A 24,307-nucleotide genomic window follows, 5' to 3' on the forward strand; every position below is an offset into this window, starting at 1 on the left:
CCTCACAAAATTTTGAGGTGAGAATGCCTAAAATTGGCTCTTTTACCATTTTCAAGAATTTAATGCATTGTTATTAATTATAGTCACTATGTTATATAATAGATTTCTGGTATTTATTCCTCCTAACTAAAATTCTTTTTCAATTTTTTATTTGTTTTGTTTTTATCAGTATGTTTTAGTTACACTTAATGGGTTCATCTTTACATACTCATAGATACATATAACATAATTAGCTCCATTTCAATTCTCAGTCTTTTTTATTTTCAGTTATAAATGAGGTCAGAACTGGGAATAACAAACTTGAGACAGGATGAAGAGAATTAAATCAAACTGAAATGAATAGATGCCTTCCACTAGGTCCAAAAACCAGCTATCGGATGGGTTGGGCATGGTGGTACATGTCTGTAATCCTTGCCACTCAGAAGGATAGAGCAGGAGGATCACAAGTTTGAGGCTAGACTTGGCAACTTAAAGAGAGTTTATTCTCAAAATAAAGAATAAAATGGGCTGAAAAAATGGCTAAATCTGTAGCTCAGTGGCAGAGTACTTGCCTAGCATATATGAGACCTTGGGTTCAATCCCCAGTACTGCAAGAACAAAACAATAACAACTAACAATGATGAAACAAAACCCAGCTATGGGATTCATGGTGATGGATAAGGATGTTAAGTCGACAATCATTCTGATTCTTTGATTAAAAAAAAAAAAGTGAAAGAATTTCCTTGTATAGTTCTCCTGTGAGCAGCCATTTATGAGAATTTGAGTCTATGAATTTGACAAGGTATTTTATTCAGAGAGGGTTCCCTAAATCAGTACCCAGGGTGAAGTGGAATCTCTAAATGGGACTTCCTAGGATTAAGTTTAGCAGAGCCAGTGCCAATCCTGGTTTCTGAAGCTCCTAAACTTTATGATGCATGGACACTTAGCACACACACGTTCCAGTGTGATGTCAGGCTAGATCTAGGTTCCTAGAGGGTGTGTTGGCATATGAGCAGGCAGGGTATAGCTCAGAAGATCAGGAGAGTGTCCTGAATCTGGAAGAAGCAGTTCCTTTTTATTACACACACCAGGTAAGGTCACGTAATGTTCACCAAAACCAGCACAACTAGGTCACCCTTGAAGTCTGAGAAATCAGTGTGCAGGGAGACTGGCAGAGTAAAAGGCCCCAGGGTAAGATGTGGAGGAAGGGATTTTCAGAAGTCAGATCCCTGTAAACAAAGAATGTTTAAGCCCACACTCTAAGAGAGGATTTAGTCACTTGAAAGGAAGTTTCAAAACAGCCTTGGGATCTAAAAAGATAAAGCACAACAATTTGCTCGTGGATCTTAAGTTTACCATGTGATTTTAGCCATTCATTCTTTGGGCTTGCATGGCAGCCTCACTCAAACTTGGGACTGACATAAAATCCCTGCAACCTGTTGGAGGGAATTTAAAATACAAACAACAATTAAACAAATGTGGGCTGAAGGTCTACTGGTGCTACTCTTGGGAACCTCCTACTATGGAGGCTGCAGGCATCGTCTCTTTGAATCCTGCGGCAATCCTGTGCTCTATTAGAGAAGGTGTAACTGAGGTTCCTGGAGGCTAAATAGCTTGTTCAAGGTCTTGTGTCTGGCACAGAGTACACCTGAGACTTAAATCCTGATCTGTCTGAAGCCAACATTCTTAACAACTTGGCTAATGTTTCTCACAACATCTCTCAGAGCACCAGGAGCCCCTCACGCTGGGGAGGGAACTTTTGAAATGTGTAGATTGCAGGGGCCTCTTTTCTCCCAAAGCAGGGTGTCCAGGGGCCAGGACCCAGGAATCTGCATTTTCAACCAGGTCTCTAGGTAATTCTACTATTTGCTGAGAACAACTAATCTCATTAAAACACCTCCACTTGAGGAGTTCTTCATAGAAGTTCTTGAAGAGATAAAAGGCTCCTGTCAGTCTCTATAAAAGGTTTGAGGTCAACTCCTCTGCTCCTAGAAGTAATGATTTTTGGAAAAACTCATAAAGGGTAGCTTGTGTGTTGATGAATGCTCTACCTCCCTTTCACAGAGGAAAGGAACCACATGATCAGGGGAAGGAGGCTGGTAAAAATGAGATCACCTGGCACTTTTCTTCAGGGGAATGCAAGGTATCAGAGCTGAGAGGAATTCAGGGTTATCCTGCCCATCCCTAACTTATTTTAAAGACCCAGAGAGGCTCAGAGAGAAGCTGGAGACTACACAGCTAGAAGATGGCCCCTTTGGTGGAAGTCTTTGCTTCTATTCTTACTTGTTACACTATAACTATGCTCCCAATGCATCCAGTCTACTGCTAATGTGTAGAAATGAATCTGTTTTTTTTTTAAACCTCTCCTCTACTCCAGAGAGCAAAATGCAGATCCATATCCACATTTTAATTGTGACAAACACACAGCTGTTCGTGCATTGTGTAGAAATACCAACACATGCCACAAGAAAATGCCAATAATTCCCCTCCCCCCCCAAGGACAAAACGCCATTTTGAGGATTCTGAGGGATAGTCCAGGTTCATGGTCAGTAATTTTCTGTCTAAGAGCAACCTGCTAGCTTGTTCCAAATCTTCTGCCAAAACTCTGCTGTATTCCTGTTTTTGTAAGGCAGGAGGTGATACTGCCAACCCTGCTCACGCTCCGCAATGAAGACAGCCTGGGGAGGAGGTCACAGGCTGGTGTCCTTTCAGGGGCAGTGACGTTCCCCTCGCTGCTTCCCCTTACTCATCAGCCATCAGAAATGTCCTGATTGTGTCATTCTGATCCACTCAGCTTTGGCCACAGCTGTGGCTGGTTGAGTAAGGGCTGGAGAGGCGGGGCCCTCATGCTGGGGCTTCATTCAGCCATAGCTCAGTGTGAGACCCCAGAGAGCCCATTGGGCCTCTCTGCCTTAGTTTACTTGTCTGGAAAAGTGGGCTCTATTACTAAGGTTGATATCATTTACAACCACGCTAAGGAACAAAATGCTTCGAAAGACACAAACAAGCCACCTCATTGTTTCCCCCATGCCAGTCACCTGCCGCTCTTTGGCATTTCCCCTAAATGTTGATGAACACTGACATAGGTATTGTTCACTGAACAGGGATCAGGTGCTCATCCAGACGTTGTCCATTTCATAGATGTGGAAACTGAGGGTTATGAGAGCTAAGCGACTCGGCAGATGTCTCTCTGGCAGTAGGGATGAGAAGAAAAGGGGGTAACAAAGATGAAGTGTGACGTGACCCATTCCTGGAAGAGCATCAAGCATAGTGGATGTTGTTCCCATAGAGTATCCTTGTATAATCCCCACACCAAAGGCTTGCTGGAAAAGACAGGCAGTGGGCATAAGGTAGCTCATAACTGAAGAGCTACCTTAGGAATGAGCTCTAGGAGCCTTCAGGTTGCTCTCAGTCCAAGAGAGAGGATGAGATGGTGCCAATGGTCATAGAGCCAGCGTGGTGATGTCCTGTTGGAGTCAAATGTGCTGTGGGAACACAAGAGGACAAGGGTAGCTTCTTCTGCATGGAGAAGCCTTAACTACAGAGAAAATACTTGACTTTTGTGGTAGGCACAATAATGTCCCCTGAAGACGTCCATGCCATAATCTGCAGAACCGTAGACACGTTAACTTACCAGCAAAAGGGACATTGCAGAGTACTTAAAGTTACAGACCTTGAGTTGGGAGATCATCCTGGATTATCTGAGTGGGCACAACCCAATTATAAGGGTCCTTAAAAGAAGAGAACCTTTCTTAGCTTAGGTTTGAGAGAAGGAGGGATGTCACTGGGTTTGAAGATGGAGAACAGGAGCCAAGGAATGAGGGCAGCCAATAGAAGAAGTTGGGAAAAGTAAAGAAATAGTCTACAGTAAGGGGCACAGCCCTGCCAGCTCCTTGGTTTCAGCCCAGTAGGACTTTTACAATTGTAAAGTGATAAATGTGTGTTGTTTGAAGCCACTGTTGGTAACAACTCGTTACGCGCAGAATGAGCTGAGGTGGGGCTCCAGAACAGAGGGTACAGAGGATAGGCTTCAGGGGGTTGAGGATGCAGTGTGTGGAGAGCAGGCTGTGCCCTGCTCTGAGTTACGCCATGATGTGGGCAACTGTGGTTTTCAGGCTGTGCCTAGCCCTGAGTTACTCCATTTTGTAAAGCAGTGGTTTGCCATGAGCTCCTTTATTTTGAGTCAGAGTGCTGAGGTAGAATGACTCCACAGCTTATTTTTACAAGTAAACAGCCACCATCTGCTCACCACAACCTCAGGGCACATTGATAACTGACATGTGCCAAGTTATCCAGCAAAATCAAGGAGCACCTGAACGCATGGACATCCCAAATCATGTCAGGAACACCAGGAGCTTATTAAATCCACCAGAGACAACCCCTAACCTAAGACCCATTAACAGGTGATTCCCCCCCCCCCAAGACTGGGCATGGTGATACCCTGATCACTCTCAAGAGCCTTGCCCAGGAAAATTGTCAAAGTGACAAACTTCTGATTCCCAGTCCTTCTGGGCTTCAGCATAGAGCAGTTTCTCCTGTCTGTGACCATGACTCACAGCCCATTCCAAGCTGACACCAAGCTGACACTGGGCACTGACACTCTGAAACTAAAACTGCCATTTGTTTGGACCCTCTGCCTTGACAACTGTGCAGAACTGGTTCATTAAAATACTTATTTGACCACCTTTAGTGACTCCTACTCTGCATTCATCTCTCTCTCTGCCTGTGATCTTTGCACAGTGTTCTGTAACTCTCTGGCTGCCTTAGCCTTTCTTAGTTTTTCCATGACATCTATGCATATATACATGTATATGTATTAATATATATACACCATCTTGTGAAGTGTGGTGTGTGACTTAAGTGTTATAGATATTAGAAATTAAGATTGGAACGGAATAAAAGAACTTGTAATTGCCCAAATTCTGACTCTCAGACATCCTCACTGCTGAGAGTGGTGACAACCTGATCACTCTCAAGGTGTGGCTTGTGAGTTTATTGTTATTCAATAAATGCTGACATTGTGGAAAGACACAAACATATTCGGCCTGTGTTAATGGCATAGTTTGCTCGGGATACAGTGAGTACACAGTCATCCAGCAGAATATTCTGTGATGATAGAAGTACTCTCCATCTATGGCATGAAGCACTTGCTATGTGACGAATGCCACCAAGAGATGAATTTTTAATTTTTATAATTAAAATTTTAGGTAGCTACACGTGGCTAGTGGCAAGTGCATTTGGCAGCACAGGCAGAGACAGCACTGTGTTTGAGGTCATGTGACAACTTTCAATGTGCCCAGGTCTAGCACTGTGAACTTCTGGACCCCACAGATCATTTAATTCCTTTAATGATCCTATGAGGCCAGCATTTATCATGGTGATCCCTGTTTACCTGATGAGAGAACTAGGGCACTAAAAGCCCGGGATAACCTGTGCAGTGTCCTCACCAGGTTAAGTAATGGAGTCAGGCTTCCATTTCCAGGGTTTTGGAGCCCGTGCAGTGACCCATGGTGCTCTACTACGTCACTGTATGGTGCCTGGTCGTCACCATGCCATGTCTGGTAGTCACCAGGATTTAGACACGTGATGCAGACCATGGACAGAGAAGCAGAGGCTGCCTTGAAATACAGGAGGCCAGGAAAGGCTTCCCTGGGCAATGATATTTGCTCCAAGTACTGAAGACTGAGGAGGCACTGGACGGACCAAAGAAGGGACAACAACATAGAGAGTCCCAGGCAGAGGGACAAGATGTGAAGTCTCTTTTGCAAGAAAGAACATGGTACATTCAAAGAAATGAAAGACAATCAGAATGACTGGAGTGGAAAGAGGAAGGGAGTATCAAAGATCATGTTTGGAGAAATTGACAGAGAGCATCTGGTTGAATTTTGAGTGTTATCCCAAAGATTTTAACAATATATTTTTAAAAATATTATGTATATATATCCTCCCCCCACCCACACATGCATGAAATATTCACTTTGACTTCCGTATGATAAATGGAGTGGATGTGACTAAGTGTGGATTAGAAGAAGACTGTTAACTTCATCAATAAATATCATTCTCAGATTCCGACTTCAAAATCCCTCAGGAATAGTAATGGCATTTTGTATACATCCTTTGTAAAAAAATATATTTTCAAAGTGTTTTCCTATCCCTTGGGTTTTTACAAGCACCTTTGACAAAAGCAGGGATTTTTATCTCTTTTCTGCAGATGGAGGAATACATTCTCACAGAAGGAGTCTAACTCCCCTGCACCCTGGTTGGCTACTCCCCACATGGCCTGACTCTCTTGAGTCCAGGAGAGGCAGCTCCCAGGCCCTCAGCCCCACCCAAACCTTTGCTCAGCCCTCTCTTCCTTACACATGGAAGCAAAGGTGACCCTTACTTTTCGGATGCCATCGTGTTTCATTTCAATCACGTGGAGAGTGTAGTTGGTCCTGCGTCCTTTCTCATTGAACTGCACGTTGCCGGTCAAACCTTCAAACCGCACCTGGGAAACAAAACCAAATGGTGAACGAGGAACTCAGAAGCTGAACTTCATGTTTGTTTGCTTTTCCTGCTAACATAAAAATCCAGAACCCAAGGATGAGACTTGGAATGAGGTCTTGGAGTTGCCCAAATGTTACCACTTCCCTTGCCCAAGGCAGGCATCAATACTAAACATTTCTTTTCCACTGAAATGAGAATAAACCTGAATATCATTTTCAGCCATTCCTTCAGGCAAACACTAACAGTGGGTCAGAGTGCATAAGAATGTGAGAATCTTTGTGCCATTCCTAATCAAATACCCTCACCATACGCACCCCTTCCCTAGACACACATTTGAAGATAAAGAAACGGAAGGCGACCTGCAAAGACAAGGGACTGATGTGCCATCACAGATAGGTCAGGAGAAGACCCAAGATCAGAAGCCAGACCTGTGTTGGGTTATGCTTGAATATGGTTCCTCAACTCCTCTGTGAGTTTGGGGAGTAAAATGTCTGGAAATGTAAAGACTTGGATCTGACTCCAGCTTCCCCATTAACAGCCAAGTGCCCTTGAGTGATTCACCTTTTTAAGCTTCCAGTTTCCAAACTTCGGGCTCTGCCTACTTTAAATGACACAGCTAATAGGAAACTCCTGTGAAAGTGGAAAGCACCTAGAGAAAAGGCCATATATTCAGAACATAGTGTGCAGAGTTTATAGAGGTCTCAGGTGGTTAAAATTAAACTTGTATCAGAATCCCAAAATATGCTGCCTCGGATTTCTCCTCTTCAAATCAAACTTTCATGGACTTGTATCTTCAAGTTTATATGAAGAATCAACTGGTCAACCTGGGGATCCAAGACCTTTTTGGAGTCCAGTTCAGAGCCTGCTGATCTGTAGGTGACCAGTGGATCCTAGTTAAGTCCACCCTCAAATTGAGAATGAGTCTAGCTGTGTATCATCGGCTTAGGTATAAAGAAATACATTCTCTAAAGGTGACCCACCTTATGTCCTCAGATCTGTCTTGCCTAAGGCCAGAGAGTTGGGTCTCTACCTGTTACCAGGGCCAATTTTGCCTGGGATCCAGCACTGTTTGTTTTTACCCTTTGAATAGTTTAAAAGAAGACTTGCAGAGTTTCATCTTTCTCTGACAGTGATCAGTTAGTTCCTCTGCCTTTAAGAGGCATAAGCATATTTGGTGTGTGTGTGTGTGTGTGTGTGTGTGTGTGTGTGTGTGTATTTGAGAGTGAAAGAGAGACTGTGTGTGCATGTGTGTGTACCTGTTCTGAGGCTGACCTTGCATCTCCTTCTGGTTTGAAGTTTCAGTGGGGAGGCCGTGACAGGCCCTGAGTGTTGAGCAAATGACACAATGAACTCTTCCTTTTCACAACTGAAATCTGGAGAAATGTCCAGCTCTGCTTTTCAGAAAGAAAACAAAGCACAGATCCTACTACAATGAAAGGAGATGTTCCAGGCCATCAACAACTTTACCTCCTTCTCCCCTTGGTCCTCTTTCGCCCACATTCAGCTTTTCCATTGGCTCAGGTTCAGGGTAGTGTTGCTACGTGGGTGGGTATCGGTTTAAGAGACTCTTTTAGAAGAAGGACAGAGTGGGGTAGAAGTATAGATGACTGGATGGTAGGTAGACTAATTTGTCCCAACCAAAGGAAGTGTCACTAGTGATTCAAATGGGCACAGCATTTTGGCCCCAGTTTCAAGCATCATACTAACCATAGCACATTGTATGGCAAACTGCTTCATCCCTCCATGACTCAGTTTCCTCATTTGATTAAAAGGACCAATTCCAGTTAATTATGCTTTTTGTTCCAAGGGTTAAATGAGATATTTATGATCAATACTTGGCCCGTGGTGTGTTTTTGAAAATTGATAGATATTACCTTATTGTTACTAAGAAAGATACTAACGCTACCACCATTTCCCAAGTATTTCATATTTATGAAATGCTTTCACACATACTGCATCATCTATGTTCACAGAAATTCCATGAGGTGTACTCTTTGGAGCTCATAATCTTTATTTACATCTGAGAATCTAAAACTCTGGGAGCTAAAGTGATCCACTCCAGACCTAGGACTAATAACTGGCAGAGGCAGGCCTAAAGTCCAGAGCTTCTGATACCTTCTGGAATCTTCACTTAAGATATCAAGCAGCACCTCAAACAGGAACCAGTGGTACTGTGCAAGGCTCTGGGTGGGCCATACAGAATGTGCAAGGCAGCATGTGCTACCTGCCTTCTACTACCACCCACTATTCCTGCTGGGTGCTTTTAGGTTCTTTGTTTAACTAGAAGGCCATGGGGTTGTCACAGAACCTGTTTCTTGGTTTCCTTCTCAAAAAGCTGAAAAGTTTAGCACATCATCTAGGATGTAAATGTTTATGAGTGTACATTGTGTAGATGATGATGATGATGATGATGGAGATGGTCTTGATGATGATGGTGATGGTGATGATGATGATGATGGAGATGATGATGATGGAGATGGTGTTGATGAGGTGATGATGGTGATGATGATGATGGTGATGATGATGATGGAGATGGTGATGGTGATGATGATGATGGTGATGGTGGTGATAATGGTGATGATGGTGATGATGATGATGGTGATGATGATGATGGAGATGGTGATGGTGATGATGATGATGGTGATGGTGGTGATAATGGTGATGATGGTGATGATGATGATGATGGTGATGATGATGATGGAGATGGTGATGGTGATGATGATGATGGCGATGATGACAACTAAACTGTGCCTTGTAGAATGGGTAAGAGGTCTGCAAAATAAGAGGATGTAAGATAAAGGCCCTGGATGTGGTAATTTGTCTCACAGAAGGGGAGAGTAGGGGTCTCTTTCAGCAGAAATGAGAATTTTGTCACTGTCACTTTTATGTGCTTGCTTCAGTTTCTGATAAGATCAAGAACTCTTGCAAAGTTCCAGGGCTCACATGTCCCCTTGCAATGTCAGTGTCTTCACAAGAAGCTGTTTCTCTGACATTTGCAGAAACCTTGTGTGTTTTTGTTAAAGAGCCATAACAGTGGGTTTTTAGCCATTTTACAGATAAGATTACTGAGCCTCAGAGCTGAAGGCACTTGTCTTCAAGATTCATAATAAGTGCCGGGTGTGGTGGTGCACTTCTGTAATCCCAGCTGTTCGGGAGGCTGAGGCAGGAGGATGGCGAGTTCAAAGCCAGCCTCAGCAATAGAGAGGTTCTAAGTAACTTAGTGAGACCCTGTCTCCAATAAAATACAAAAATTGGGCTAGGGATGTGGCTCAGTGGTTGAGTGCCCCTGAGTTCAATCCATGGTACCTCCACCCCCCAAAAAAGATTCATAGTAAGTCATTAGAAGCCTGGGGTAACTGAAGGCTCTTACTCTGTATTTGGGAGAAAGTCTTACACACACTGTAGAAAGTCAAAGCACTGGAGAAGGGGAAAGGAAACATCCCAGAATCACCATGCCGTGAGGGCAGAGCAAGGCAAGGCCCAGAAAAAGGTCCAGCCACAAATCATTTATTGTGGAGAGCCAGGACTCAGGGTGAGAGGAAGCAGCTTCTCAGAAACATCAGCTCTGTGTAAACCCCGACCTGCTGTCCCCATCCGTCAGTTCTGTGCTCTGGGAGCTTAGCCATGCTCTCTGACCCCAGGGTGAGTGAGGTCAGACTCATGAAGACCAGGCATTGCTTCCTGGTCCTGCTCCTGGCGCCACCCTGGTGCCTGTCAACTCCCTCTGTGAACGATGGAGAATTAACCTGGAGTTTCCTGTAAATGGTATTGGGTGGGCACTAAGTGCCAGCTCAGAGTCCCCCGCTGGTGGGGAGGCCAAAGCACACATTTTGTTTCCTGCCTGGTGATGAAAATGTCTCCAATACTTGGAGATGTTAAAAAACATTTTTTTTTTCAATGACACTTGTTAAAGCACAGTAAGGAAGGCTCTCTTCCAGACAATTATGATAGGTATAGGATCATGTTTATGGGATATTTTTCAGTGTGGGAGAAAGAGATCAGGCTCATCTCCAAATGGGCAAGTGGGGATTTATAGCCAAGGAATAAGGTGGGGTCAGTGGATGGAAAATTACTAAGAGGAAACAGGAAACCCGAAGGAGCAAGGGAGATTCTGGCCTAAAAGGATTCTTGCTGAAGATAAAACAGGATCATCGGAGATTGCCTGAGAGATGGTGAAGGTTGAGGAACTGGATCATAGAGGATCTTGCTAAGTTGACTTAGGTTGGGTTCTTTGCTAACGCTGGATTTTATTTGGAAGTGCATGGATAAGTCCAGGAGATTAAGAAGCCTAACTAAAGTTTGACCAAGCATGGAATCTCTGTCAGTTGTCAACATTAACATCTTTCCCCCAACCAAAATGCCCTGGGGGAGACAACAGGGCCACTCTGGACCCAGGGCTTCTATACACTCATTACAGCCACCTTCAGGAAGATCCTTCCTCTGGTCCCTTCTTCTAGGTGCTCACTTGTGAGGCCTGCGACCCAAGACTCTGCTGGATCTAGTTATTCAAGACAGAAGAAGTCTCAGAAGCCCTCTGAGGTTTCACCTTTCCCCCTGAGCAAAGAATAATCCTGAGTCTAACTATCTCATGCAGTTTCCTGAAGATTCAAAGGAGCATATGCATTATGCTTTTTTTTTTTTTTTTAAATTTTGAGCTTTATGAGAAGCCACTGAGGGAAGAAGCACTATAAGAATTGTGTTCATTTAGTAGATGAGGCAATTCAGGCCTAGAAAAGTTGAGTAAGTTAGTCCAGGATTCCCCTGATAGTATTGGGTGTAGCTACAGTGACAATCCAGCTCCTTTCTTGCTAAATTCCTAACAGACCAAGTGTGGCACCCACAAAGCCTTGCTTGCTCCATCCCTCTCATCTCTTGCTGGGTGTCATCGACATCCTCTCCTAGAACCTTCAAAACCTGGTTTGCACCTTGTTCAATTTCACCCTTACTTTAAGGCTTACCTGACCATTCATCTTGTTTTACTTCTTGTTCACTATTTTTTTTTTTTTTTTTTTTTTTGCATTGCCAGGGATTAAAACCAGGGCCTTGAGCATGCTAGGCAAGCTGTCCACCACTGAGCTTCATCTGCAGCCCCACTTTTGACTCAACTGTCCCAGCTCCCATGGTAAATGACGTGTGTTCACCCTAGTGAAAGGCCCAGGTGCCCTCCTACTGGAAGCCTTGCTGATGTCCACACTCCTCAGTGATGCCTCCTGCCCTGACTGTCCATGCACCGAGAGCTGGCTTATGTGATCTAACTTTTCCTCCACACCTTTCTAGCAATTGTTTCTCATATGCTTGTCTTGCCTTCAAAAACAGATCTTGAGGGACTGTGTAGACTCCTATTGCCAACCCTATCCCATCTGGCAATGCGCTGGCCATACCTGCACTTCCATAGGCTTGATTATTAATTGACAGATGATAAAAATAAAGGCTAAGAGGAATGAAGCATATTTAGGGCAGGTATTCTAAACTTGAGGTACTGGGCTGGCCTTCTTGGAGTGTCTATGTTGGCCCCACTCCTGTTCATGCAGAAATATATGTAAGTACATGTGTACGTTTTTTTCTGGGGAAAAGAGCCCAAAGATTTTTCTTGTCTTTAATCATATCCCTAAACGTTTATGACCTCCCACAAGTTAAAAGCTTGACTTGGGGATTTGGGGCTTTTTTGTCAACCAGAAGCCGACATATGGGCCCCCTAGTGCCACCTCCTTCCTGGAGTACTAAGGGTTTCCAGGATGTGAACTCATTAATATTCTGGACAGCTCCCTGCAAGGCAGGCAGGGGGCAGGCAGCTGGGCTGATTGTCTTCTCTCTGCTGCTAGGAAATTACAGCAAGGGAGAGTGGGTGTGCAGACATTGCTCAAGGCCATGTGCTGCAGGGACTGGGCCAGAGCTGTGCGTCTCCCCTGCTGGGCTGGGTCTTTGAGGCTTCAGAGCAGTTAAGTGTATATAGAAAGAGGTGTCAACTAAATGTGGATTGGAGTCCAGTTTCACCACCACTGAGCTATCTTATGTTAGGAACTTTTTAACTTCCCTGAGGTGCAATTTCTCCATGATTAAAGCACAATTCCTGACACTAGATTTTTTCAGTGTAGTATTGTGTTGTATTGAGGATTCACACATCGTAGACATTATTACCATTAAGTGTTAAAATTTGACTTCCCAGTTTTCTAGCCCTCCGGGTAGGCTATGCTGGGACTTCAGGCCTAACTCACAGATCATGGTACAAACTGAATCACAGTCTTATCCCACAGTGTTACCTGAAGGCCAGTGGTTAGGGCTGCAGAGACCTCTCAACCCCTGGGTTCCCAGGCATGGATGGCATCAGCATTTACCTAGCCCTGGTGGGTGCAGCTGTAGCCTGGTGGCCTGGCTATTTTTAGAGATGGGTCTAGAAGGCGAAATGACTGGGCAGTGGACATGCCTATGTGTGGAAGACCCTGGAAGTCAATGATTGCAAGCAAAACCTCTTAGGGTCCTAGGCTAGGGCTGGTTAGAAGGAGGGGCCCTGGGCAGGAATCTGGTTAAACCATTGCAGTTAGGCTGCTGTGTGACCTGGGAGGAGTCACGGGGCACTCTGGATCTCTTTTACAAAGTGAGAGCAAACGGGAATCAGTAATCTCTAAGGTCTCAGCAATATACTCTTGATTCTAGGTGCTTAACAGAGATTTGGAAGGGCATCAGTGTGAACAGCTGGTTTAGGGTAGGAACATTCTGGTTGGTTTGCTTTTTCTCCATTAAGGCTAAAGGGTTCTCTTGAGAGAAGGCCTTGCCTTCTCTTATGGTCCCCAGAGCTTGGCTCAAGGCCAGAGCAGGCAGGCAGCTCTCGGAGCTGCTGATGGACAGGCAGGCACACCCACGTCTTGGCTTCAAGACAAACAAAAGAGGTCACTATTCTTTTTAACTGCTTTTAACTGGTAACTACTTCCTCTCCGGCCCTAGTCAGAGCAGAAACAGAAGAATGAGTATATATTAAAACCAGAAGGACGTGGGGTAGACCATAAGAAAAAAAAATAGACTGAGTTCTTGGAGCTGTTTGAGACTGAGGAGCCAAATTTCCAACCTACTCATTTTCATGGATAAAGAAAAGGAGGTCCACGGGAGAGCACAATGAATATTTGAAGGTTGCCCAGAGAGACTTGGAGCTCAACTCTCCTGCCTCCTGGCTCAGAGCCCTCGCTGGCTGTCACTCCACATTGCCTCCCAGCCTTCATCCCTGTCACAGTGGCGTCAGAATATCCTATCAGGGACGTCATTAAGATGGGAGAGGCTGGGGAGTCAGAAGGCTGTGGAGCCAAGGGCAAGCAAGTCCCTGGGACCTTGAGAAACCAGTCTCACATTGCAAACAGAATCTGTCTGGACTGTGGAGTCTGGAAGAGCATGTTAAATAATCTGGGGGCAGGTGTTACCCCTCGGCCAATCTTTCTAGAAGCTGCTCGGTATCTGCTGTTGCTGCCTAGTGATTTGGAGGGCGCCCTGCATGGAGATGGGTGGGGACGGAAAGGGCTACTGATGTCTCTCCTTGGCATGTTCCTCCTGTCATGAGCAGGGCCTCTGCTTAGCCTCATTCCGAAGGACAGAGCTCCATATTCTCCTCTACACAAAAGCACTTCATCAGGGCTAAGGAGCAGTTGGTGGAGTTCCTGTCTTGCCTTTTTCTCCAGGTTGTGGAAATTGCCAGAGCTGTGCACATGTGGTTGGAAAACAAATGCAAAGGGTCGTACATTTTGCCCTACATTTCTCCTTCATTCAGAAACTCTTCTCTCCTTCCCTGGGAACCTAGATTCATCTTTGGTTGAATGCACTCTTAAAAGAAGATCTGGTCTTAACCAGGCACCTCAATTAGTTGGGAAGGATGGATTCTGAGAGATATTTGCACCAAAATATCTTGTGGTGGTTGCTTTGCCAATACACCTGCTGCTTTGTCATTCCTTTGTGCTTAGTGCTGGCTCCCATCCCCACCCCTTGAGATATATAGCTTCTCCATCAGGGGAATAATATGGTGCTGTGCATTGGCAGACTGAGAATCACAGCCTGGGATCAAAGTGCTTCTAAAGACATCCAGAGACCTCTAGGAGCTCCATGAATGATAAAGCAGAGGGCAAGTACCCAGAATATTCTGAACCAGAAATGTCAAACATGTCTACATTTGCTATTATGGGCCAGGCTCTATGGGCAATGACCAAACAGCCTCCAGTTTACCCTGAGACTCCATGTCATGTAGGAGATGCTTCTCCCATAGGAACACCCCACCTCTGTACCTACCAACAATTGCTTAGCATAGCAGATTGGCAATGCAAAACGACAACATTGTTCCTTTTAATCTATACACTTGAACTTGGGCAATGTACCCCAACTGCATAGAATGGTACTGTTTGTCTAGACATTAGTAACCATTCTTTAGCTTGTACTCAGCTAGGGTTGTTTTGGCCTACTTCCCTTTTTGCTTATGATTTTAGATTTCATGATGTTTGTTTGTAGTTTTGAATTATAGCAACAGCCTCTATGATTAATGTACGGATATGCTTTAAAATGTGTGCTCTAACCCCTAAAGGGGGTCGAAGGGTGTAGACTTGCAGCCTGCCCCTAGGCCTGCCAGCTGGTGAATCTGGACCACCAGCTGGGGAATACAGATGGTTCCATGTCCTACTTCAAGACTGACCAGGTGATTTAATTGCAGTCTCGCCATAACAATGCCACTGTCACACCCTGCTTCCAAGGCAGACCTGTCACTGATGGCACATTTATACTCTTCTCTGTGCTATCCGGATTCAGCCTCAGAATCCTTGGCCTCACCAATCAGTTGGAGTGGACATGGCCATTTGTATTCTTATTCTTTATCTGCTCTCAAGCGCAAACCAAATTGAGGATCACAATGCTGAGAAGCAAGAAGACAGGGTCAGTATTGAGAAGCATTCTCAGTGTCCCTGCTTGCAGCAGACCCCCATGAAACCAAGGTAATGAGGACAAAGTCCAGGGGACTGCCAACACAGCTCGGTGTCACCCCTTATGTTTCATTTCCCCTCCCTAAATACAGAAATTGTCAGCTTTTCTTTTTCAGAACAATCCTCAAGTAGAAAATAAAGCCGTTTCACTACAAGAAATGACTATTCTACATTATTATTATTATTTTTTTTTAATTTCGATGTGGATTTCCATGTACGCCAAGAGCCACAAATAACAGAGTGCTGCTTGCTCCTAACTTCAGGCATCTTCTTCCTTTTCCTTCAAATAGCTTGCTCTGCCTGAATTTGATACTGGAACTCCCCACTGGGCTCCCATGAGAGGTAGAAAGCACAGCCAGACTCACCTGCTGTAGGGCTCTCTGAATGTCAATCCCCTGCCCCCAGGGCACAGCTGGGTTGGCCAAACAGTCACCAGCATTCCCCCGGCGGGATATGTCAATTCTCTGCCTCCGCAGGCTCTGGAAAGCCTCAGCCATCACCTTCACCCCATCATAGGTGAGAGCAGAGGTGTACTGGTGGGAAGAATGGGGACAGGTATCAGAGGTTGCTGATAGGAAGATGGTGGGGAGTTGGGCGGGAACTGTGCTTCCTGGTGAGGAGAACTGTGCAGGGGCCAAGTGCCAGGTGCAGGTGGGAGGCAGCCACGAACCCAGAGAGCATGCCTGCCCTCACCTGCGGCTGCTCCCCCTCAACAGCAATGTTGCCCTCCTGAGTTGTGGGTTCAGTATGACCGGTTTTGACTTTCAAAGAGAGGTCAGAAGTCTAGATTTTTGAGTACAGTCTTAACATTTTTAAAATGTCAGTTAAGTTGGGGGAAAATGCATACATTAAGTGAAACACATTTTGCAGCCAAATACATGGCAAATCAGTTTCTTTTCTCTGCATTATAGACACCAAGTGGGCACCAGGATGAATTGTTTATTCCACCATCTCTTGTAATAGAAAAAGAAAAAAAGGATCCCAAGACAAGTGAACTCTTAATTATTTCTGCATGTGGTATGTTCATATTCTGTACCTCCCATTGAGTTTATTAATGATAGTTCTCAATTCTTCCCTCCAAAAGGGGACTAAGATATGCATGAGAAAAAAAAAATATTTCTTGGCTTTGGAACCCACATCTGTCTTCTTGTTCCTAATACCCCTCCTGTGAGGTTGTGATGGAGAACTGTAGAATGAATGTGTAAGTATTTTTCCAATTTTTAACATCGATTTTTGTTATGGTTTAGATAGGAGGTGTCCCCCCAAAGCTCATATGTGAGACAGTGCAAGAGGGTTTAGAGGTAAAATGATTGGGTTATGAGAGTTTTAATCTAATGGGTGAATTAATCCCCTGATAGGATTAACTGGGTGGTGATTGAAGGCAGGTAGGGTGGCTGAAGGAGGCAGGTCACTGGGGTTGTGCCTTTGGGATATGTATTTTATCCCTGCTGAGCTGAGCTCAGTCTCTCTCTGCTTCATGTCTTGAGCTGCTTTCTTCTGCCATACCTAGAACACCATGATGTTCTGCCTCACCCTGGGTCCAGAGCAATGGAGTTGGCCATCTATGATCTGAGACCCCTGAAACCATGAGCCCCAAATAAACTTTTTCTCCGTCAGGTCTTTTGGTCACAATGGTGACAAGCTGACTGAAACCATTTTTATTATTCCTGTCTTTAAAATTTTATATGACATTTGCAAATTAGGTGGCATATTTATAATGAATGCCTGTGTGGCTCTCTCATGGCTATAAGCACAGTGGGGATTTACTTGTTTAAGCTCATACTGATGAAGAGCTAAATCAGTTCGGTCAATAGTGGGATAAGAAACATCTCCGTTATACAGCCTGAAATTCACAAAAAGAAATCAAACTAGCAGTAAGAAAAAAGTCCACCAAGGATTCACTGTTTGTCCTAAATAAAAATTTGGCCTCAGAATCCTTCTCAACACGGTATTCCACATAGCCACTGCCGAACTATTTGATTTTACATGGGGAAAAAAAATCACTTGCTATCTTTATTCTAAACCATGCTCAAAATCACAAATGAAATAGATCTCAGCTGCTGGACTCAGGGCTGCATTTGCCTGCTTCATAACTGAAATGGGACCCAGGAGTAGAGATTTGCTGGTGAATCCTCAGTTATGTTTTCCTGATTGTTAGCTGGGCTCAGGATTGTGCAGAATGAGAGCCACCTCACTACACAACTGAAGGAGATTCCATCCTCCCCCCAAATGAGCATCGTCCTGAGCTGTGCAACATGGTGCTTCTGCCAGAGTGGACAGAGGGTTTTCCAGCTTCCCTTGCAGGGAGAGAAGTATTCTAAGATGTGGCCACTGGTATGTGAATGAAAGGTCTGCATGGGACTTCTGAAAATAATTCTTAAAGCAAGGAGCCATGAGATAATGGCTAGAGTTTAAGCAGTCATCTTGGGCTGTGGGGCTGCAGCCACACCCTCATGGTAGCATAACAGGTGAAGAATCCCGATGACGTGTGGCCATTACACAAGCCCTGGATGGCTGACTCCTGAATTTTGCTTGCATGAGAGAAAAATTCAATGTCTACCTTTCTTATCAAAACTATTGTTTTGGGTTGTCTGATCTTTTACCATACACCCAGTAATGTTTATGGATATATTTTCCTTTGCTTGTTCCTTTTAGAAAGCCCACTCTCTTCTATTGGCTAACTTTTCCCTTGCCCCACAAATCCGGGGCAGGCTCAGGGACCAGGCTGTGATTCCCGCACCTTAGGCCTCTTCCAGTCCACCCGGGTGTGGTCCCGAGCATCGCTGCTCTTCCACTGCTGCATGATCTTGGCCGGGACAGTGTCCGTGTAGTTCACCAACTGGAAACCTGTCACGTTCGCTCCGCTCTCCTTGAATTTATTTAAGTCAATGTCCATGAAGCCCTGTGGAGGGAGGAAAGGGAAAAAGGCAGACACGTGAAATCAATTTAACCATGTTACAGAAGCGTGGGATTTTTCTATCCTGCTTCCCAAGGTGGAACTGGCTTAATGAAGAGACAGTGTGTCTCCCTTCCTTCTGAACTTGGCTATCCCTTTGTCTGTGCATGATGTTTGCACAGCAGTTAGGGGTTCTTGCCCAGGAGCCCGCATACCTGAGTTGAAGTATTGGCTCACAAGCCGCTAGTTATCCTACCTTGGACTAAGTTACTTGGTTTGCTTGTCTGAATAATGGGGTGGTTGCTGGGAAGCATGTTGGGGGAAATGAAAAAAGAGGATGCGTGTCAAATGCGTGGTTTAGACTTGGTGATTAATAAATGGTGGTGCAGAATGAGCAATCAATCAGTGGTGCAGCCTCATCAAGGGATGGCTAGGATTATCATGATGATATAGATGCATGGAACAAAACAATCTTTAAGAAGGAAACTGCTTCCATTGCCACCCCTACCCTTCACACTTTTGAGAGAAGAGGTATCTAAAGCTCATCAGGGTCAGGTTCCTATGGATCCCCAAAGTCACCACTAAGCTTGTGGAAAAAGCTGGATTCTGATCTGGGATCTCTTCCCTTTCTCTGTGCTCTTTCATGGACAATAGACCAGGTTTGCTCTACCTGATGAGGCCTGATCAATTTTAAAATACACAGAGGATTCTTTATTGAGGATGGATTTCCTTCCAATTCAGTAACATACACACAAACTCAGAAAGCCTTCAACTTTTATTATGCATTGGCTTAATAGATTCAATAATGTACAGTTCTTTCACGCCTTTTAACCCTTCATATTCCACTCACCCTTCATAAGGTACAAATCATATGTCCATCTGCCAGATGAAGAAACTGAGACACAGTGGCGGAATCCTCTAACAGGCAAAAATCTTTCAGTAACTTAGTGACAAAGAGTGGACCAGAAGTGAGTTTTTTTATGTCAGCCAATTCACTCCTCCTCTCAATTACGAATTCATCATCCAGCAAGTATTTTTGAGTACCTATCGTGCAACTATTCTAAGAGGGTGAACGAATCAATTTCCTTTCCTCAGGACCTTACATTCTAGTGGGGAAAGCAGACGGCAAACAAACAAGCCAATAAACATTTAGCATCAAATGGTCCAGTGGAGTTCATTCTATGGCACCCAGTGAGTCCTAAGAAGAAAGATAAAGTGGGATCAGTGGAGGGGGAGGGGCTGTCAGGCTGTGGAAGGAATGACCAGGATGGGCTGCCAGAGGGGGTCCTGTTGTCACAGGGACCAGAGTGAGCTCTGGGAGGAAGCTTGACTTGTTCCAGAAACATGAAGGGGGATGATGTGACTAGTACAGAGAGTGAGGAGGAGAGGGTGGGAAATGAGGCCAGGGCAGCAGCCCAAGGCTGGATCACACACAGCCTTGCATGAGCTTGGGTATCTTTTTATGTGTATTAGGGACCCACTGCAGGAATTTGAGCAGGAAACATGAAGTCTGTTCCTATTCAGGTCCCTGGCTTGGGGTCACTGCCAAATCCCAATGAGAGAAATGGGTGAAGGAGCAGCAGCATCCTGTGATGGACAGGGGAAGCCTCAGAGGCCTGCGTGCTGACCCCAGCTCTGCCTCAGAATCCAATGGCATGTCCACATCTCTTAACTTCTCATGACTTCATCTAGTTTTATCACGTAAAAGAGTGGACATGATGATTCAAAGGTATCATCTCCCACCTGTGCCTCTAAAGCTGTGCAATTCTTTAGTGTTTCTATTTTATAAACCAAACTCAGTCCCTCTCAGCCTTTGCCTTTACTGTTCTGTCTGTCTGGAAATAAAACTTCCCTGGCTGACTCTTTTGCATCTTTTGGATTTCAGCTAGAAGATCATTTCTTCAGCAAGGTCTTCCCTTTGAAAAACTAGTTCTTGCCCTGTAGTAGAAACTGTTGCATCTTGTTTATTTGCTATTCTATTTTGTTTATTTGCTATTCTATTTTATATACTATGTGCAAATACCAATTAACCTATGTCCAGGGTAAGCTGGACCTGTTGAGGGGTTAAAGCACCCAGGAGCAGCTCCCAACCAATGACAGGTAGGGAGTAGATATATGTCCCAGAATCCTCTCTCCTGGGAGCATAACTACAGGCATGTTCTACACTGACACCTAGAGGGGCCCCAAGGGACTGCACTCCCACAGCAGCCAGCAGCGCCAGTATCTTGACAATGTACCTTTATTGTCTGCCTTCCCTTCCCTATGTCACTTCCCTACTTCCCCGCTGGTGTTTCTAGGATTGGCACCCAAAGAAACCACGTGTACTTGAATCCTTGCCTTTGGATCTGCTTCTGGGAGAACCTGAGTTGTTCCCAATACAAAGTCGAGCCAGTTCCATCTCAGTGTTTGCTGGAGTCTTTCCAGAGCATTTATCTCCATTTGAGATGGTCTCATTTACTCATTTGTCCCTCTGTCCTCTCTCCTCTATTGGAATGCCAGTTCCAGAGGATGGAGACCTTTTCTTGTTTTGTTCACTGGTATGTCCTAGATTCTAGCATCTAGAACCATGCCTGGCATAAAGAAGATGTTCAGTACATATTTGCTGAGTGAATGAATAAAAGTCAGACACTTTCTTCAAGATTCCCAATTAGCCAGGGGAAATATGACCAGCAGGCAGCTATGCCACTGGATGATTTTAATTGGCTGAAAAGAGAAACTCAGATTAGAAATAACTTTTGAGATTAACTTGTCCCACGGCCAGAGTTAACAAGTCATACAGAGTTAACGACTTTGCACCCTGGTACTAGCAATCTACTGATAAAGGTGAAATTAGAATTAGGTTTCCCTGACCAATATGCATTCTAAGATTTTATGTCACCTAAGAGGACAGCCATTCCACTGCTGGTTAAAAGCCAGAAAACACAGTTCAGAGACTTTCCATATTGTTTAGAGACTTTAAAAAGTACATCTTGTTCATAAAATAACTATTGAGAGAACAAAATAGAAATTATCTCCCGCAGTCAAATTCTGTCACTTGCAAATCTATAACAAGCTCCTGGGCATTTTTTACTGACTGCTTCCATCTCAAACATAACAGAGGCCAAAGGAAATGCAGAGTTTGTTCAAACATAAATGCTGTTCAACTTCATCACCAGAATGTCTGATTACAAAATTAGTGGAGCCAGGCCTTGGTTATACATAATCAAACTGATGGCACCCTCCAAGCAAACTCCCCTGAAACTGCAGAAAAGAAATAGAGGAAGAATGATAACACAAGCTCCTATCTGGGATGTTAACTACAAGAATCAAAATTAGCAAATAACTTGGGGTCAATGTACGTTCATCTAATAGCTGACATTTTCTCTCCTACGTAAGATTTCATGCTGGGAATGATAACATTAAACCGTACAATGTTCTTAATCACTAAGAAATGAGTCTCTTCTAGTTACCAGGCTTGATTTCTCCATAATGAAAGAAAATGGGCTCTTCCAATATAAAAATGTTCACGACTAAAAGGGGGAAAAAAAGATATTAACTCTTTGCCTACCGGTTAACTTGAAAATTCAACTCACTTTTTTCCCCAGGAGTCGCATTAAACAACATTTAATTAAATAATTTTCTAATTTTATTTCCCATTTTAATATTAAAAAGTACCCTGGGAGGTAATATTTGATAATTAGTGCATTTTTCTTTATCTGCTTTATTTGTGCTATTAATTATATAATATTGTTTAAGGACACTATGTCGCTAATTATATTCTATTAGAGATTTTACCTATGAAGTTCAATTACTGCTCTTTGAGCCAATTTATCTGTTTTATAACATGGTCTAGAATGTTGAGTGGATTGTTCTAGACACTGTGACTACTGAGTAAGAATGAAATTAATCTACAAGCCACTTGTTTTTCTAGTTCTTCAGCCAGAGCTCACACTCTTTTACTGTCCCCCCAGCATGGGCACCAGGTGCTGCTCTTCCCAGAGTGACAATTTCTCATCCAAAATAGAAATGGGGACTATGCACTCTCTGGGCTCTTAAATCCCTATGTTGCTGCCTGCTGCTTAGGTGCCTGTGTGCATTTCACACTGTCAAACAGGTGACTAATGAATGGGTGAAGGGAGAAGCATGCTCTGCCTACCATCTTCATTCAAGTGCAAATGAACGGCTGAAGAACTGCAGGCTCAGGGCTGGTGGTCCTTAATCTGAGAATACACAGTACACCTGGGGAGCTTTTGTAAAAGTGCCCTTCCTAAGGCCTGTCATCCTATAGCCCCAAGAGGAAACTAAGTATACTGTATTGGGACAAAACTCTAATGTTGGCGAATCAAAAAATCTGATTCAATGTATTAGAGTTACGAAGGTAATCAGCAGAAGAATTCCAAATAAGAGCATAACTAGCAAACATTAAGGAGAGGATGCGGGGAACACTGTGAAAAGATTCATTATGTTTCTAATGGGAGTCACAGATGGGGTTAAGTTAATAAAGCAAGAAAAAGAAACAGACATATTATATAGAAGTGTGGGGGAAATGATGAGAATAACCAAACACCAGAAAGGTTTAAAATGTTTGCTTCTACAAAATATGAGATTAGAAAGAGCAGGTGTTTGCTTTTGATTTTATGCCCTTCTATAATATATATATATTTTTTTACCATGTGAATCTATTAACTTTTTATTACTATTTAAAAAGTAACAATGGACCCTCAGGTGATTCTGATGTACTTCCCTGGTTAGGAAGCGTCCCTTAGTCATTGGGAAGTGGGGGAGACAGTGACAGTGTCAGGGCAGGGAAGAGCAGACACTGCTAAGGATAACAAAAATCATAATGGTGGCTAAAATGCCATTTCGTCTGTATTATAAAACTTCATCTATACCACCTTCTGGGAATTTTGAGATTACTATCATAGAAAAGTGAAAAATAATCAAAGCAAGAGTGACCCCTAGACTTATTTTAAGCATTTCCTAAGCTCTTATCCTAAGCCAGGAATTTAGTTCGATGCTTTATTCACATGGTCCTAATCAATCCCCTAAACAATCTTGAAAGATACATGTGTAGAACAGGACCTGGATGTTGACTTGCATAAATGAGTAAGTCTTCATTCCAGTCACCTGATGAGAACTTTGCAAACTCCCCTGAGATCACACAGCAAGCAAAGAGGCAAATGGTGGTCCAACCATAAAATCCATCTTCTTCTCCAAGATGTGACACTGCCCTACTAGAGGAGGAACATATGAGCTTTAATTGCCCTGGCCAAAGAGGGACAAACAACCTCAGATCATGGCAGACACCATTAAGAGCCCAGAATAAATGGGCTACAATGGTGGCCTTCAAACATGGTTTTCTGAGTTGAAGGATCAGAAGCAGTAGGTTCCTCTCCTGGACACCAATCCCCTAAGGTGTTTAGGTGTTTCTAAAGCCTCTGACTTTTCTGAAGTCCACTGGTGTCCACCTACCCTGCATCTATACCAAGGCTCAGCAAACTTCTGCAGAGGACAAGACTGTAACTGTATTTGGCTTCTCAGAGCTTAAGGTTCCTGTTGTAACTACTCAGTTTTACATTGTAGCATAGCAGTGGCCATAGACAGTGAATGACTAAGGATAGTTCCCAATATAATATTTTGTTGGATACTGAGACTTAATTTAGTATAAATTTCACATGTTGCAGAATATTCTTTTGATATTTTTTTTTTCCCTAACGATTTAAAAGTACAAAAAAAAAACATTCTTAGCTTATGGGCTATACCAAATCAGGCAGTTGGGGATTTGACCATGGCACATATTTTACTGATACCTGATCTAGGCAGAAGCAAGAATCTCTCTTATTTGAGATCTAACCGAACCCCCTCATTGTAGGGAAACAGGTCCAGAGAGTAGAACACTGGCCTAAGTTTGTACTGCCGATGAGAGGACCACGTGGGGTTAGCATCTGTCCCTGCTCTGCAGCCACCATAGAAGGCAATATAATGCTGAATGGCCATTTGAGTAGAATGACCAGGAGTA

General features: G+C 43.9%; 1 protein-coding gene across 2 annotated transcripts in view; it reads right to left on the reverse strand.

Annotated features, from left to right (window-relative positions):
* Window positions 1-24,307, reverse strand: part of GRIA1 (glutamate ionotropic receptor AMPA type subunit 1) — a 301,467-nt gene that overhangs the window by 100,494 nt on the left and 176,666 nt on the right. For both annotated transcript variants that reach the window (XM_081305244.1, XM_081305245.1), the window contains exons 6-8: window positions 18,154-18,315; window positions 15,779-15,946; window positions 6,365-6,469 (exon numbers count right to left, since the gene is read on the reverse strand). In XM_081305244.1, the coding sequence (XP_081161370.1) occupies window positions 6,365-6,469; window positions 15,779-15,946; window positions 18,154-18,315 (435 nt within the window). The remainder of the gene's footprint in view (window positions 1-6,364; window positions 6,470-15,778; window positions 15,947-18,153; window positions 18,316-24,307) is intronic.

The sequence above is a fragment of the Spermophilus citellus genome, assembly GCF_964194105.1.
Source record: "Spermophilus citellus genome assembly, chromosome: 1".
Lineage (NCBI taxonomy): Eukaryota > Metazoa > Chordata > Mammalia > Rodentia > Sciuridae > Spermophilus > Spermophilus citellus.